This window comes from Callithrix jacchus, chromosome 22 (assembly GCF_049354715.1).
Source record: "Callithrix jacchus isolate 240 chromosome 22, calJac240_pri, whole genome shotgun sequence".
NCBI classification, from domain to species: domain Eukaryota; kingdom Metazoa; phylum Chordata; class Mammalia; order Primates; family Cebidae; genus Callithrix; species Callithrix jacchus.
In genome coordinates, this window is record NC_133523.1 from 31,830,137 (window position 1) to 31,844,492 (window position 14,356).

The 14,356-nt window shown below is 52.3% G+C and overlaps 1 protein-coding gene across 3 annotated transcripts; it reads left to right on the forward strand.

The window, feature by feature from the left end:
- Positions 1–490: 490 nt before the first annotated feature.
- Positions 491–10,375, forward strand: RBM42 (RNA binding motif protein 42). 3 transcript variants are annotated; one of them, XM_035284744.2, is made up of 10 exons: positions 491–743; positions 981–1,125; positions 4,037–4,121; positions 4,215–4,289; positions 5,829–5,894; positions 5,970–6,145; positions 6,590–6,922; positions 7,167–7,284; positions 9,848–10,042; positions 10,132–10,375. In XM_035284744.2, the coding sequence occupies exons 1-10, from the start codon at positions 616–618 to the stop codon at positions 10,242–10,244; spliced, it is 1,434 nt and encodes a 477-aa protein (XP_035140635.1). In that variant the 5' UTR covers positions 491–615; the 3' UTR covers positions 10,245–10,375. The 3 variants fall into 3 exon arrangements, with proteins under 3 accessions (XP_035140635.1, XP_035140636.1, XP_035140637.1); XM_035284745.2 differs by lacking the exon at positions 5,829–5,894; XM_035284746.2 differs by lacking the exon at positions 5,829–5,894 and having other exon boundaries at positions 5,991–6,145.
- Positions 10,376–14,356: the final 3,981 nt, after the last annotated feature.

Consider the following 14,356-nt stretch of genomic DNA (forward strand, 5'->3'; position numbering starts at 1 on the left):
AAATGTCTTCAGATGTCCTCCGCCAGGAAGCTCGGGTCAGGCGCTTCCTCCCGGGCATCTCTAGTCTTCATGGGAACCACAGGTCGAGTGTCAACCTACCCCAGGGTAGGAGCCCCCAGCCCTCAGCCCCAGACCCCAGCTAGGCCTCCCAGCCTTGCCCAACCCTGAGGTTGACGCGGACTTCAGCGTCTTTTAAAACTTCCAGCGCGGGCTTCGCGGTGGCACAGGAGGGGCCTCCGAACTTTCCTGCGTTCTCAAAGGTCCAGATTCCACATTGGGGACGGGACCAACTGACTTTGCTTTGCTCTCATTAGCCTGTGTTCCTCCAGGAAGGCGAGACCGCCTATCTTCACTGCGCTCTCATAGGCCCAGGTTCTTGCGTTTGTTTGTCATTCTCTCACTCTCATTGGCCTGGATTCCCCCTGAGGGTGTGGCCAGGTCTCATTGGCCCTCGCGCCCGGATTTATGACGTCATGTGTCAGCGCCCGTCGCTTTTGCTGGACGTCATCCTCGGTGAGCCCACCCTGACGAAGGAGGAGAGTAGACAGCAGAACCGGCGGCGGCGGCGGCGTCTAGGCTGAGACAGTAGTAGCGGCGACAGCGACGGCGGCAGCGATGGCTGGGGCGGGGCCAGCCCCGGGACTCCCGGGTGCAGGAGGACCCGTGGTCCCGGGCCCTGGCACTGGCATCCCGGGCAAGAGCGGCGAGGAACGCTTGAAGGAAATGGAGGCGGAGATGGCCCTGTAAGGCCCACGACAGGGAGAGATAAAAGTCGTCCCAGAGCCAGAGCCTCCGAATCCCGGAGCCTCCAGGCCTCGATTGGCCAGAGATGCGCTCTAACGTGGGGAAATGGGACCTTCGGGATTGTGGGGGTGGGGATAGGGGAGAGGTTGGCAGGGGTGACGGTCCCCGCGAAGTATACCCAGAGTTCCAAAATTGGTACGAGATCCTGAGCTCTGGTGTCTGTTCTATTCCTCCAGGTTTGAGCAGGAAGTTCTAGGGGCTCCAGTACCCGGAATCCCAACTGCTGTGCCTGCAGTGCCCACGGTCCCCACGGTAGAAGCGATGCAGGTCCCAGCGGCTCCTGTGATCCGCCCAATTATCGCGACAAACACATACCAGCAGGTACGGTTGAGCTAAGGCATATAAGTCAGGGAACACAATATCTCTAACACAGTAGGTGTTTGTGTACAGAGAGCTGTTGACGTTTTGGTTTGTTGACTAATTAGCATGACAAATATTTTGTGTGTCAGGCACTGAGAACACAGTAATGACTGAGACAGACATTTCTGCCCTTTGGGAGCTTATATTCTAGAGCATGCTGTCCCGTAGAGCTTTCTGCAATAACGGAAATGTTCTGATATATTTAAAATTTATATTTAATAGTTCCTTATTCCCAGTCACATTTCAAGTGCTCAATAGCCAACCATATATGAATAGTAGAGAAGAAGAGATAAATTATTATGATGAAAACAGGCTGGACACGCCTGTAATCCCAGCATTTTGGGAGGCCAAGGCAGGAAGATCGCTGGAGGCCAGGAGTCAGCCTGGGCAACACAGATCCTCTCTCTCCAAAAAAAAAAAGAAAAGGCAGAAAAATTAGCCAGGCCTCGTGGCACAAGCCTGTAGTCAGGGCTACTGGGGAGACTGAGGTAGGAGGATTGTTTGAGCCCAGGAGTTCAAGACTGCAGTGAGCTATGATCATGCAGCTGCACCCCAGCCTGGGTGACAGAGTAAAACCTAGTCTCTGCAAAAAATTCAAGTTAAAAAATGAAAATGAGCAAATGAAACTTGATCATTCTGTCAACAAATAATTATCAGGTGCCTTTTATGCACCAGTCATTATTCTAGGCATTCAGCATTATAGCCAAGTACAAAACAAAAATAATCACTGTATTTTTGGGGCCTGTAATCCCAGCACTTTGGGAGGCTGAGGTGGGCGGATTGCTTGAGGTCAGGAGTTGGAGACCAGCCTGGCCTACCTAGTGAAATATGGTTTCCACTAAAAAAATAGAAAAATTGGCCAGGACGGGTGGCTCACACCTGTAACCCCAGCACTTTGGGAGACTGAGGTGGTTGGATCACAAGGTCAAGAGATCAAGATCATCCTGGCCAATATGGTGAAACCCCATCTCTACTGAAAACAAAAAAAATTAGCTGGACGTGGTGGCGCGCACCTGTAGTCCAGCTACTTGGGAAGCTGAGGCAGGAGAATTGCTTGAACCTTTGAGGAAGAGGTTGCAGTGAGCTGAGATCATGCCACTGCACTCCAGCCTGGCAATAGAGCAAGACTCCGTCTCAAAAAAAAAAAAGAAAGAAAAAAAAAAAAAAATTAGCCAGGCCTGGTAGCACACGCCTGTAATCCCAGCTACTTGGGAGGCTGAGGCGGAAGGATCGCTTGAACCTGGGAGGCAGAGGTTGCAGTGAGCTGAGATCACACCACTGTGTTCTAGCCTGGTCAACAGAGTGAAACTCAATCTCAAAATAAATAAATAAATAAAAGTATGTTAAGAAGGATGGAAGTTCCTTAGCACAGACACAGAAGTCCTTTCTGAGGAAATCACATTTAAGCAAAGATACAAAGGAGACATGGAGGGAACCATGCAGATGTCTGGGGGAAGAGCACTCCCAGCAGAGAACTACCAATGCAAAGGTCCTGAGGTGGCCGGCGTGGTGGCTCACGCCTGTAATCCAGCACTTTGGGAGGCTGAGACGGGTGGATCACAAGGTCAAGAGATCGAGACAATCCTGGCCAACATGGTGAAATCCCATCTTTACTAAAAATACAAAAATTAGCTGGGCATGGTGGCACTTACTTGTATTCCCAGCTGCAAGAGAGGCTAGGGCAGGAAAACCGCTTGAACCTGGGAGGCGAAGGTTGCAGTGAGCCGAGATCACACCACTGCACTCCAGTCTGGTGACAGAGTGAGACTCTGTCTCAAAAAAAAAAAAATTTTAAAAAAAAGGACCCGGCCGGGCTCGGTGGCTCAAGCCTGTAATCCCAGCACTTTGGGAGGCCGAGGCAGGTGGATCACGAGGTCAAGAGATCGAGACCATCCTGGTCAACATAGTGAAACTCCGTCTCTACTAAGAATACAAAAAATTAGCTGGGCACGGTGGCGCGTGCCTGTAATCCCAGCTACTCAGGAGGCTGAGGCAGGAGAATTGCCTGAACCCAGGAGGCGGAGGTTGCGGTGAGCCAAGATTGCGGCATTGCACTCCAGCCTGGGTAACAAGAGCAAAACTCCATCTCAAAAAAAAAAGGACCCTGGCTTGTGTTGTGAGATTGGGAGCTGTTGGAAGATTTTGAGCAGAAAGATAATGTGGTCCAGCTTTGAGGTTAACAGCGTAGCTCTGGATGTGTAAGAATAGACGGTAAGCGGGCGTGATGGCTCACACATGTAATCTCAACATTTTGGGAGGCTGAGGCAGGTGGATCACCTGAGGTCAGAAGTTCGAGATCAGCCTGGCCAACATGGTGAAACCCCCTACTCTACTAAAAAATACAAAAATTAGCTGGGCGTGGTGGCGTGTGCCTGTAATCCCAGCTACTCAGGAGGCTTAGGAAAATGGCTTGAACCCGGGAGGTGGAGGTTGCAGTGGGCCACAATGGTACCACTGCACTCCAGCCTGGGCGACAGAGTAAGACTCAGTCTCAAAAAGAAAAAAATAGACTGTAAGGGACAAGGGCAGAATCCAGGAGATGGAGGAAGGGGCTCGTACAGTAACCTAGCAGGAGCTAATGGTGGCTTGCATGGAGGTTGTGCATGGGAGATGGAGAGGACAAGCTGGACACAGTTTCAGTCAGTGCTAAGTACTATAGGGAAGGTGAAATAAGGCAGTAAGAGAAGCCGGGGCCAGGGAGCCCTAGTGTGATCCCAAAAGCCTCCCTGAGAAGTGACATTTTAGCTGATACCTGAGATAGCCAGCCATATACAGAGCACTGAGCATGAAGCTCTTGGCCTCTAGGGTGAGCTAGTCACAGCAGATGGGGAGCGTTGAATCAGGCCCCTCACCCTGACCTCTTCCCCAACAGGTCCAGCAGACTCTGGAGGCCCGAGCAGCCGCTGCAGCCACAGTAGTTCCTCCCATGGTGGGTGGCCCTCCTTTTGTGGGCCCTGGTAAGTAAAGAGTGGCAAGGTGAGGGGGTCGGGTGGTAAAAACGTGTGCCCAGGACTCTCCTCCCACCATCCTTGTCTCTCCCCTCCCAATAGTTGGCTTTGGCCCTGGAGATCGGAGTCACCTGGACAGTCCAGAGGCTCGAGAAGCCATGTTCCTGCGGCGAGCAGGTGAGTCTGGGGCCAGGGACGCCACATTTAATCAGGCACTCTTGTTTACATGACTTCAGCCTCTTGCCTAAATCCTCGCTCAAATCACCCTTTGCATTTCACCCCAACTTGTCATCCTAAAGCACAAACTCGATCATGTCCTCCCTGATTATGTCAATGTTCAACCTGACCATTGCAAACCAACCCTCCTGCTGTCAGTCCTGTTCCCAAATTCCCACAGCACCTAACACCTTACAACAAGCTATACCATTTCTTATGCAGTATGGCTGTCATCTTTTGCTTTCTCTGAAATATAAGCTCCATGAGGGGCAGAAGTCTCAGTATCTGCCACATAGGAAGCATTGTGTACTGTCTGTTGATGGAATGGACAGACTGTCCAGACAAGCACCAGGCTCTTCCCCTGGCAGTCACAACCCTATGTGACCTAGCTCCTTGCAGAGAGATGCCAGCAGCCCAAACATTTCTGGAATGTGCCAGCAGTGCTTTTGTTGAGGTCCCTTCTCTCCCTGCTCACTGTCACCCAGCTGTAATCTTCCAGCCATCCTCCCCGCAGGCCATTTTCCACATTCCACCTTTTGCTCCTCAGGTGACCTTTACTCGCACTGTTAGTTGCCAGTTTGTAGGACATTACTTCCTTATATGTATGAAAAGGATGCGTGTTCTTATTTGGATGTAAAATTCTGGTATAATTTCTATTAAACCAAACACGCTACTTACATTACCTAAATCCTGTTAATACTTTTTAATCTGATGATCTCTGAGAAGTTGTAATGTCTTTTACTTTTTAGTATGGTTTTGATTAAAATGCAAATCTGACTGCCCCTGCCCAGCTTCCAACCTTGCTATGGCTCCCCATTGCCCCCAGGATACCCATGGCTCAGCCAAGAATACTGTGCTTAAAAAACAAACTGTGCTTGACGCCTACTGGCCATGCAGCCCCTCTCACCACGCTCTCTAATCCCCACTTCTTCTATTACAGTTACACTAAACCGAAAAGGGAAGAGGTTTTGCTTATGGGTGTTCTCCCTGCCAATAATATTCCCACTCACCCTTTGCCTAATGCTTCATTGTCCTTCGGGTCTCAGCTCACAGGTCCCTTTCTCCAGGAAGCCCTCCCTAGGCCTGGCTAGGTCAGACGGCTCCCCTGGGCTCCAGAGGCTCCCTAGGCTCCCGTTTCTTAGCACTGATCCCTCTGCCTGGGCTTCCCTGCTTCCAGCCCTGGTCCCTGTGGGCACTCCTTGTCTAGTGATGCCTCCATTCCCTCCTCTTCTGGACCAGGAGCTCTCTGAGGACCCTGGGCTTGTTGGTGTGTCCCAGCATTGCCTGCCACAGGGCTGAGCTGGAGGAGCACCTCTGGTAAATTTTCATGGAATGAACCAGGGGAGAGGCCCCACATCTCCAGGAGGGCTCCCCAGACTCTTCTCCAGGATTTCTTGGATCCTGAGACTACACACACACACAAGTACACACACATGTGCACACCTTGCCCCAAGTGCCCCTGTCCCCCATGACACACACCCCCATCTCTCTCTCCCACAGCTGTGGCCCCCCAGAGGGCCCCTATCCTGCGTCCAGCCTTCATCCCCCACGTGCTACAGAGAGCAGGTGAGGGGCCAGGGTCATCAGCCCTGCCACATAACTCCCCCCAGTCCCTGGAACTCCCCACTAACACCCTGACAGATTCCGCTCTCTCCTCTGCAGCAGCCGGCCCCCGCCCTATGGCCCTTCGGCCCCCTCACCAGGCCCTCGTGGGCCCCCCTCTGCCTGGGCCCCCTGGACCACCCATGATGCTGCCACCAATGGCTCGGGCTCCAGGGCCCCCACTAGGTTCCATGGCTGCGCTGAGGCCCCCTCTGGTGAGTGTGGAAAGGAAGCTAATGGTCGGAGGTGTGGTGGGCGGGGACACCATCCATCCTGGCCCTATGGGCTGTGTCTGAGTCGGCCTCTCCCCTGGCTTTTTGTTTCTCTATTTTCTCACTCTGCCTTTGTCTTTTTCTGCATCTGTCTTTCTGTGACGAAATCTCTGTTCTCTCCTTTTGTGAAGGGAGTACAGAGAGAAAAACGTGCTATTGGAGTATTTCTCATTTGATTGTTCCCGATGTTCTTGTCTGTGGCTGGTTGTCTCTCTCTGCCTGTGTTCCTCCTGCTCTGCATTTGTCTGGTTGGAGACTCCTTCTGTGCCTGGGTGTCTCTGGGCTGCTCTCTGGGCCCCAGGCACTTGCTTTGTTGGATGGAATGGGGATGAGAGTAAGGTCTGAGCTTGTGAGCCAGCCCCTGTCATGCTCTCTTCTTACCTACAGGAAGAGCCAGCAGCACCCCGAGAACTGGGCCTAGGCCTGGGGCTAGGCCTGAAAGAAAAGGAAGAGGCAGTGGTGGCGGCAGCGGCTGGGCTGGAGGAGGCTAGTGCGGCTGTGGCCGTGGGGGCAGGAGGTGCCCCAGCTGGCCCTGCAGTCATTGGGCCCAGCCTGCCGCTGGCCCTGGCCATGCCACTGCCCGAGCCTGAGCCCCTGCCCCTCCCACTGGAAGTCGTCCGAGGCCTCCTGCCCCCACTGCGCATTCCTGAACTCCTGTCCCTGCGTCCTCGGCCCCGGCCCCCTCGGCCAGAGCCACCCCCTGGCCTCATGGCTCTCGAGGTGAGCAGGGAGCCTATTGGTGAGGGAATAGAGGGGATGGCGGGGCAGACAGGGTCCCAGGAACTTCCATATCACAGACTGGTCAGTGATAGGACCTGGGGGGAGGAAGGTGGACACATGCGCCCCACATCCAGAAGCACATCCAGTCCTTACCACAGTGGCAGGGGGCCCCACGGTAAGGGGCCAAAAGACAGTGGGAAACCCCAATACCAAGCCCTTTGCACCCCTCCCCTCTTCTCTGCAGGTCCCAGAACCCCTGGGTGAAGATAAGAAGAAGGGGAAGCCAGAGAAATTGAAACGCTGCATTCGCACAGCAGCGGGGAGCAGCTGGGAGGACCCCAGCCTGCTGGAGTGGGACGCAGGTAAGTGGCTGAAGCTCGAGGTCAGGCATGGCTTGGCCAAGGTCAGACCAGGCTGCTGTCCTTGGCCTCAGGCCGGGAGGGTGGGCCCAGTAACTCCATCCATCTCAGTAGAGTGGGCGCTGTTGTTAGCCCACCTTGGGGAGGGGAGACTGTGGCTCAGGGGCCTGTTCCTTACCCAGCCATGGGCCAGAGCTTGGTGGGGGTAACTGGGACATGGGGCTTTGTAGCCCATTTTACTCAGGAAGCGCCTGGCTTCCTAAAGGTCAGAGAGCATTTTGTCTCCCAACTCTTAGGAAAAATTGTAAACACAGAATAGCACAGTAAACAGCCTTCTATCCACCACCTAGATTCAGCAAGTAACATTTTGCTGTGTTCACTTTTTTCCTTTTTGTGTACATAGATGGTTTGTCATTTGAAGCAAGTTATAAGTAACATAATAACTTCACTTCTAAATACCTCAGTGTTCATCTCCTAAGAAAAGAGATACTTTGCCCAGGCACAGTGGCTCATGCTTGGAACCCCAGCACTTTGGGAGGCCAAGGCAGGCGGATCACTTGAGGTTAGGAGTTTGAGACCAGCCTAGACAACATGATGAAACCCAGTCTCTACTAAAAATACAAAAAAATTGGCTAGGCGCAGTGGCTCCCGCCTATCATCCCAGCGCTTTGGGAGGCCGAGGCAGGCAGATCACCTGAGATGGGAGTTTGAGACCAGCCTGACCAACATGGAGAAACTGTGTCTCTATTAAAAGTACAAAATTAGCCAGGCATGGTAGTACATGCCTATAATCCCATCTATTCTGGAGGCTGAGGCAGGAGAATCCCTTGAACCCGGGAGGTGGAAATTGCAGTGAGCCAAGATCGTGCCATTGCACTCCAGCCTGGGCAACAAGAGCAAAACTCTGTCTCAAAATAAATAAATAAATAAATAATAGCCAGGCGTTGTGGCAGGTGCCTGTCATCCCAGCTACTTGGGAGGCTGAGACAGAAGAATCGCCTGAACCCGGGAGGTGGAGTTTGCAGTGAGCCGAGATTGCTCCACTGCACTCCAGCCTGGGCAACAGAGCAAAACTCCATCTCAAAATAAAAAGATATTTTTTGCATATCGTAATACCATTATCATCTCTAAGAAAATTAACTAATTCTGCAGTATCTTATATTCGGTTTGTATGCGTATTTCTTTAGGCATCCTAAAACTCTGTTAGAGCTATTCATGTTTTTGCCCTGAATCAGGATGCATGCAATTTTATGTCCCTGGATTATATCTTAACAACAGTCGCTTTCCTACCTCTTTGTTTTGCATATGTTTTTGGAAGTGTCCAGGGCAGTTGTCGTGTACAAGGTCCCACCTTCTGAGTTTGGCCGGTTCTTTGCTCCTGGCGTGGCCTAACGTGTGCTTAGAATGTCCCAAATCACCACAGAAGCCATGGGGCAGCCACAGCAATGGCTGAAGAAGGAGATGGACCCCCTCCTGCCTCAGTGTTTGACTTCTGTCTTCTCTCCTTGGAACATCTACCTGGCCCAGAGAAGACCCTAGCTTTGTGACCTTGGGCAAGTCACTTAGCCCCTTTTTTTTTTTTTTTTTTTTGAGACAGTCTCGCTCTGTTGCCCAGGCTGGAGTACAGTGGTGCAATCTTGGCTCACTGCAACCTCTGCCTCCTGGGTTCAAGCAATTCTCCCACCTCAGCCTCCTGAGTACCTGGGATTACAGGCACTCACCACCACACCCAGCTAATTTTTCTATTTTTTTTAGTAGAGATGGGGTTTCACCATGTTGGTCAGGCTGGTCTTGAACTCTTGACCTCAAGTGATTCTACCTGTCTTGGCCTCCCAAAGTGCTGGGATCACAGGCGTGAGCCACCACCCTTGGCCCACTTAGCCTTTTAAGACTCATCTTCCTCATCTCCCACCCTGTGGGGACAGGGATTCATTGGGACGGAGCATGTTTGGCAGAGGCACAGGCCCAACCCAGAGGCAGCATGAGAATGTCAGCTGGGTGCAGTTGTGGCAGAGGAGCAGGCAGTATGTCCAGGTCTCAAGGGGGAGTTAGGGCGGGCCCTGCAGGGGAAGCAGGGCTGAGGAAAGATGAAGCACGTGTTCCTGAGGTGCCATGATGGTCAGCCAGTGGTGTCAGGGGACCAAGGGACGCCAAGGCTCAGAGGAAAGGCCAGGGCTGGGGCAGAGTTAGCAGTCTTAGGTTACCATGGGAATGAGTGAGGTGGCCCTGGGGTGGGCAGGGCAGTGCAATTCAAGTTTAAAAGTAAGGACTTGAGCCAGGTGCTTCTTGTCTCAGCTCTGCCACTTCCTGCTTGTGTCACTTTGGGCAGTGACTTGACCTTTCTGTGCCTCAGTGTAAAAACATCGTTAGGAGTGCCAGAAATGGAAACCTCCCTCCAGGTGCTCAGCCGAGCTCCTGGCACAGGGTCAGTAGGTGTTGACCATTATTACTAAGAGGTCCCTAGGCAGAGACTGGATGCCTCTGAAAAGGTGGGGTCCTTCAGACAAGGTAGACATCGGGCAAGGCCTCTGCATCCTCTGACGTCGTCCCCCTCACCCACCCCTAGATGACTTCCGGATCTTCTGTGGGGATCTGGGCAATGAGGTGAACGATGACATCTTGGCACGCGCCTTCAGCCGCTTCCCATCCTTCCTTAAGGCCAAGGTGATCCGTGACAAGCGCACAGGCAAGACCAAGGGCTACGGCTTCGTCAGCTTCAAGGACCCCAGTGACTACGTGCGCGCCATGCGTGAGATGAATGGTGGGTGAGGCTGCTCCTGGGGAAATTGGGTGCGGCAGGCACTGGCCTAAGCCTGACCCAAGCCTGCCTTGAACCCTCTGTCCCCACAGGGAAGTATGTGGGCTCACGCCCCATCAAGCTTCGCAAGAGCATGTGGAAGGACCGGAACCTGGACGTGGTCCGCAAGAAGCAGAAGGAAAAGAAGAAGCTAGGCCTGAGATAGGGTCTGTGGCTGGGCACCCGCTCCCACCTGGCCGGGCGCTAGCTCCTTCCTCAGTTTTCTTTGGAAACCCCCCTGCTATCCACCCACTTCCCACCCCAAAACCAGTTTCAATAAATTTACGTTCATTTCCACCCCTGGCTGGGTGTGGAAGCACGCTGTGGGGAGCAGGGTTTGGCTTCCCCATACCTGGAAGTGGCAGGGAGCCTGGAGAGTTTACCCAGGCGGACACTTCTGAGCCCTTCCTGCGCTCCCATTCCCTCTTCAAACCTCTTCCACACATGCTGAGTACCGAGTATTCCAGAGGAGAACGGGGGCGGATGGCAAGGGTGAAAACAAGCTGAGGCCCAGACCTGTGTCCTGGCTACTCCCTATGTTCTCAGCACCAAGGTAGGGGATCTTCCTAGGCCCTACCCTTCTGGAACTCACAGCCTTCTCTGCCCTCTTCCATCTAGCAGACTCTCACCGAAGGTCTGGACAGTGATTGGTGACATGATGGTGACTGAAAGTCCTGGGCCCTCCACCCTTAGAGTTCAAGGTCCAGTGGCAGAAAATAGGCCCAGTGCCCTGACAGTGAGGGCCCAGAGTGGTCAGGACAGGATGGGGGCGCCAGGGTGCTGACCTGTGAGTGAGGGGACCCTGAAGGAACTGTCCACCCCTAAGTCTCTTGTGGGGCTTTCCAGCTTCTCCACCCTGCCATGCCAGCCAGCTAACTGCACCCTAAGTCTCAGTGGGCACCTTTGTATCTCACTGTCTCTGTGCATGCCCTCCATTTCTTGTCCCTAAGCTTCTGTATCCCTGTCAGTCTCTGTTCTCTCCCTCGGAGCTGGGAAATAGGAGAGACCCACAGATGGAGAGAGAGAACAGAGACTTGGGATCTGTCCCCCTTTTCCCAGCTCCAAGCTTGCCTCTGCCTGTCTGAAGAGGTGTCTGCAGGGCCTTGAATGCCAGGCTGTAGAGCTTAAACTTTACCCTGAAGGTGGCAGCTAGCCCCAAAAAGCAGAAAATTCAAGCAGCAGCAAGGTCCTGGCAGCAGATGTGCACTGTAGAAAGAGCCCTGCAACCACCACTGTGGCTGGAGGTCTGGAAGGAGGCTGGGGCAGGGAGCAGGCCAGAGGAGGGAGATGGCAGGGTTTGAGTATGGGGAGGAGAGAAGGGTCTCCCAGGGACACAGTCATCAGAGCCCTCCATTAGGAGGGGCAGGTTGAGCAAGACTGGGGCATAAGTTGAATGGATAATACCAAGGCCTCTCAGGGACTGAGATCCCCCTGGAGAGGTGTCGAATTTCTCCTGTTCTTGTCTTCCCGCCTTACTGCCTCCTCTCTGACGTCACATTTTCCAGTCTGGTCAGAGAGGGAGGGCCTCTCTCCCTGGCAGGAAGTGCCCTTTACCCCCCTGCCACCTGGGCCAGACCACCCAGCCCAGGATCCTCAAAGCCCCTTCCCCCCATCACTAGCCCTCCCTACCCCTGATCCTGCTTCTGCTTCTCCACCTCCTGGGTTCAAGCATAGGGGAGCAGGAGGAGACGGGAAGAGATGATAACTCCAGAAAGGAGGCTTCCAAATGCATGTGATTGTCAGTTCCGAGTGGAGCAGAACAGTGGGTACAGGTGGACACACAGAGTAGAGTAACAGGCACTGGAGACTCCGAAAGTCGGGAGTGAGCATGGGGGGGACTGGACAATTACCAGTTGGGTACATTGCTCATTATTCGGGTACACTATATCTAGTAAGGAATCTACACTAGTACCTGCTCAATGTTTTTTGTTTTGTTTTTTTTTAAGAGACAGGTTTCACCATGTTAGCCAGGCTGGTCTCCAACTCCTGACCTTAGGTGATCCACCTGCTTCAGCCTCCCAAAGTGATGGGATTATAGGTGTGACCCACCATGCCTGGCCTTCTCTCTTTTTGAGACAGAGTTTTGCTCTGTTGCCTGGCCAGAGTGCAGTGGCATGATCTTGGTTCACTGCAATTTCTGCCTCCCAGATTCAAGTGATTCATCTGCCTCAGCCTCCCAAGTAGCTGGGACTACAGGCGTGTTCCACCATGCCTGGCTAATTTTTTGTATTTTGGTAGAGATGGGGTTTTGCCATGTTGGCCAGGATGGTCTCAATCTCCTGACTTCCTGGTCTGCCTGCCTCAGCCTCCCAAAATGGCTGGGAGTCCACTTCCCTTTTTTTTGTTTTTAAATGTACACGAGTCTTCCTGAGGACAGGGAGAGACAGACACAGAGAGAGAGACTGCAGCAGAGACAGAAATGGAGCCGTGAGCAGGAGGCTCAGAGACAGAGAAATGAGAACCATCAGAGACTGCAGTGGGAAGGGAGATGGGGAGAAAACCAAGAGACAGATGGAGACAGACAAGAAGGTGAGATAGGAACACTCGAAGACAGGAACAGATGTCAGAAGAGACTGGGTGACAAAGCCTCAATGGAGTCAGGCCCATGGCAACAGACCCAACTCTAGAGATGCCAATTGAAAAAAGGGCAGAAATACATGGAGAGACACAGATGAGAGGCCAGCTTTAAGGATGGGAGGCCAGGACTCCCTTCAGGCCCCCATGTGGGATGGATAGAGGCACCAGTGATCCTCCAGCTCTGTGGCTTACCCAACACTGCTTCTGTTCCCAGTCCCACTCCCACCTCATGGGACCTTGATAAAGTGACTCCCTCGTGGAGCCCAGTTTACTTTCTGTAAAATGGAAGGAGGAGCAGTGCCCCCCACCAAAACAGCAAGTAGTTAATGATCAAGAAGCTGGGTGAAGATTGGAAGACACCCATATGCAAAAGTTACTTTTAATGGTAAATATTATATACTTATTAAAGTACAGCAGAATGCGCTGGGCGAAATGGCTCATGCTTGTAATTCCAGCACTTAGGGAAGCTAAGGCAAGTGGATAGCCTGAGGCTAGGAGTTTGAGACCAGCCTGGCCAACATGGCAAAACCCCATATCTACTAAAAATACAAAAATTAGGCCAAATATCATGGCTCACGTCTGTAATCCCAGCACTTTGGGAGGCCGAGGCAGGTGGATTACCTGAGGTCAGGAGCTCAAGACCAGCCTGGCCAAGATGGTGAAACCCCGTCTCTACTAAAAATACAAAAAAGTAGCTGGGTGTGGTGGCTTATGCCTGTAATCCCAGCTACTCCAAAGGCTGAGGCAGAAGAATCGCTTGAACCCTGGAGACTGAGGTTGCAGTGAGCCAAGATCGTGCCACTGAACTTCAGCCTAAGCAACAGAGAGATTCCCTCTCAACACACACACACACAGAGAAAACAAAAATTAGCTGGGCATGCTGGTGGGCACATGTAATTCCAGCTACTTGGGAGGCTGAGGCAGGAAAATCACTTGAGCCTGAGAGGCAGAGGTTGCAGTGAGCCAAGATTGTGCCACTGCACCCCAGCCTGGGTGACAGAGTGAGACTCTGTCTCTTTAAAAAAAAATACAGCAGGATGGGCACAGTCTGAAGCCAAGTTACCTGGGTTAAGGGTTGCAGAGTTGGCAAATAAAAATATAGGATACCCAGTTACTGAATTTTACATAAACAATTTTTTTTTTTGAGACGGAGTTTTGCTCTTGTTGCCCAGACTGGAGTGCAATGTGTCAACCTCAGCTCACCGCAATCTTCACCTCCTGGGTTCAAGCAATTCTCCTGCCTCAGCCTCCCAGGTAGATTAGCCACCACCACACCTGGTTAATTTTTTGTATTTTTAGTAGAGACAAGGTTTCACCATGTTGGCCAGGCTGGTCTCAAACTCCTGACCTCAGGTGATCCACCTGCCTCGGCCTCCCAAAGTTTTGGGATTACAGGCATAAGCCACAGCACCCAACTGCAAGTTACAGCCGTTATAACATTTCATCTCTGAGTTCATTTCCTAACGATATCTTTCATCTTGAATACCATTATCACATCTAAGAAAATAATTCTATGATATTTCATATGCAGTTCATACTCCAATTGCCCCAAACTATTATAGCACGGAAGGACATGGGGTCTAGAGAAGAAGGGCAGTGGAAAGATGCCTGCCTTCATTTCCCCGTTCATCAAATGAGAGTATGTATTGTACCTGCCTCATAGGATTCAATGAAGGCACGTGGCATAGTTGGTGTCACACA

Coding starts and splice junctions, on each gene's coding strand:
- RBM42 (XM_035284744.2), top strand. CDS start 616: ATGGCTGGGGCGGGGCCAGCCCCGGGACTCCCGGGTGCAGGAGGACCC. Junction 5,895..5,969: donor CCACGTGCTACAGAGAGCAG/GTGAGGGGCCAG, acceptor ACACCCTGACAG/ATTCCGCTCTCTCCTCTGCA. Junction 6,923..7,166: donor CTGGCCTCATGGCTCTCGAG/GTGAGCAGGGAG, acceptor TCTTCTCTGCAG/GTCCCAGAACCCCTGGGTGA.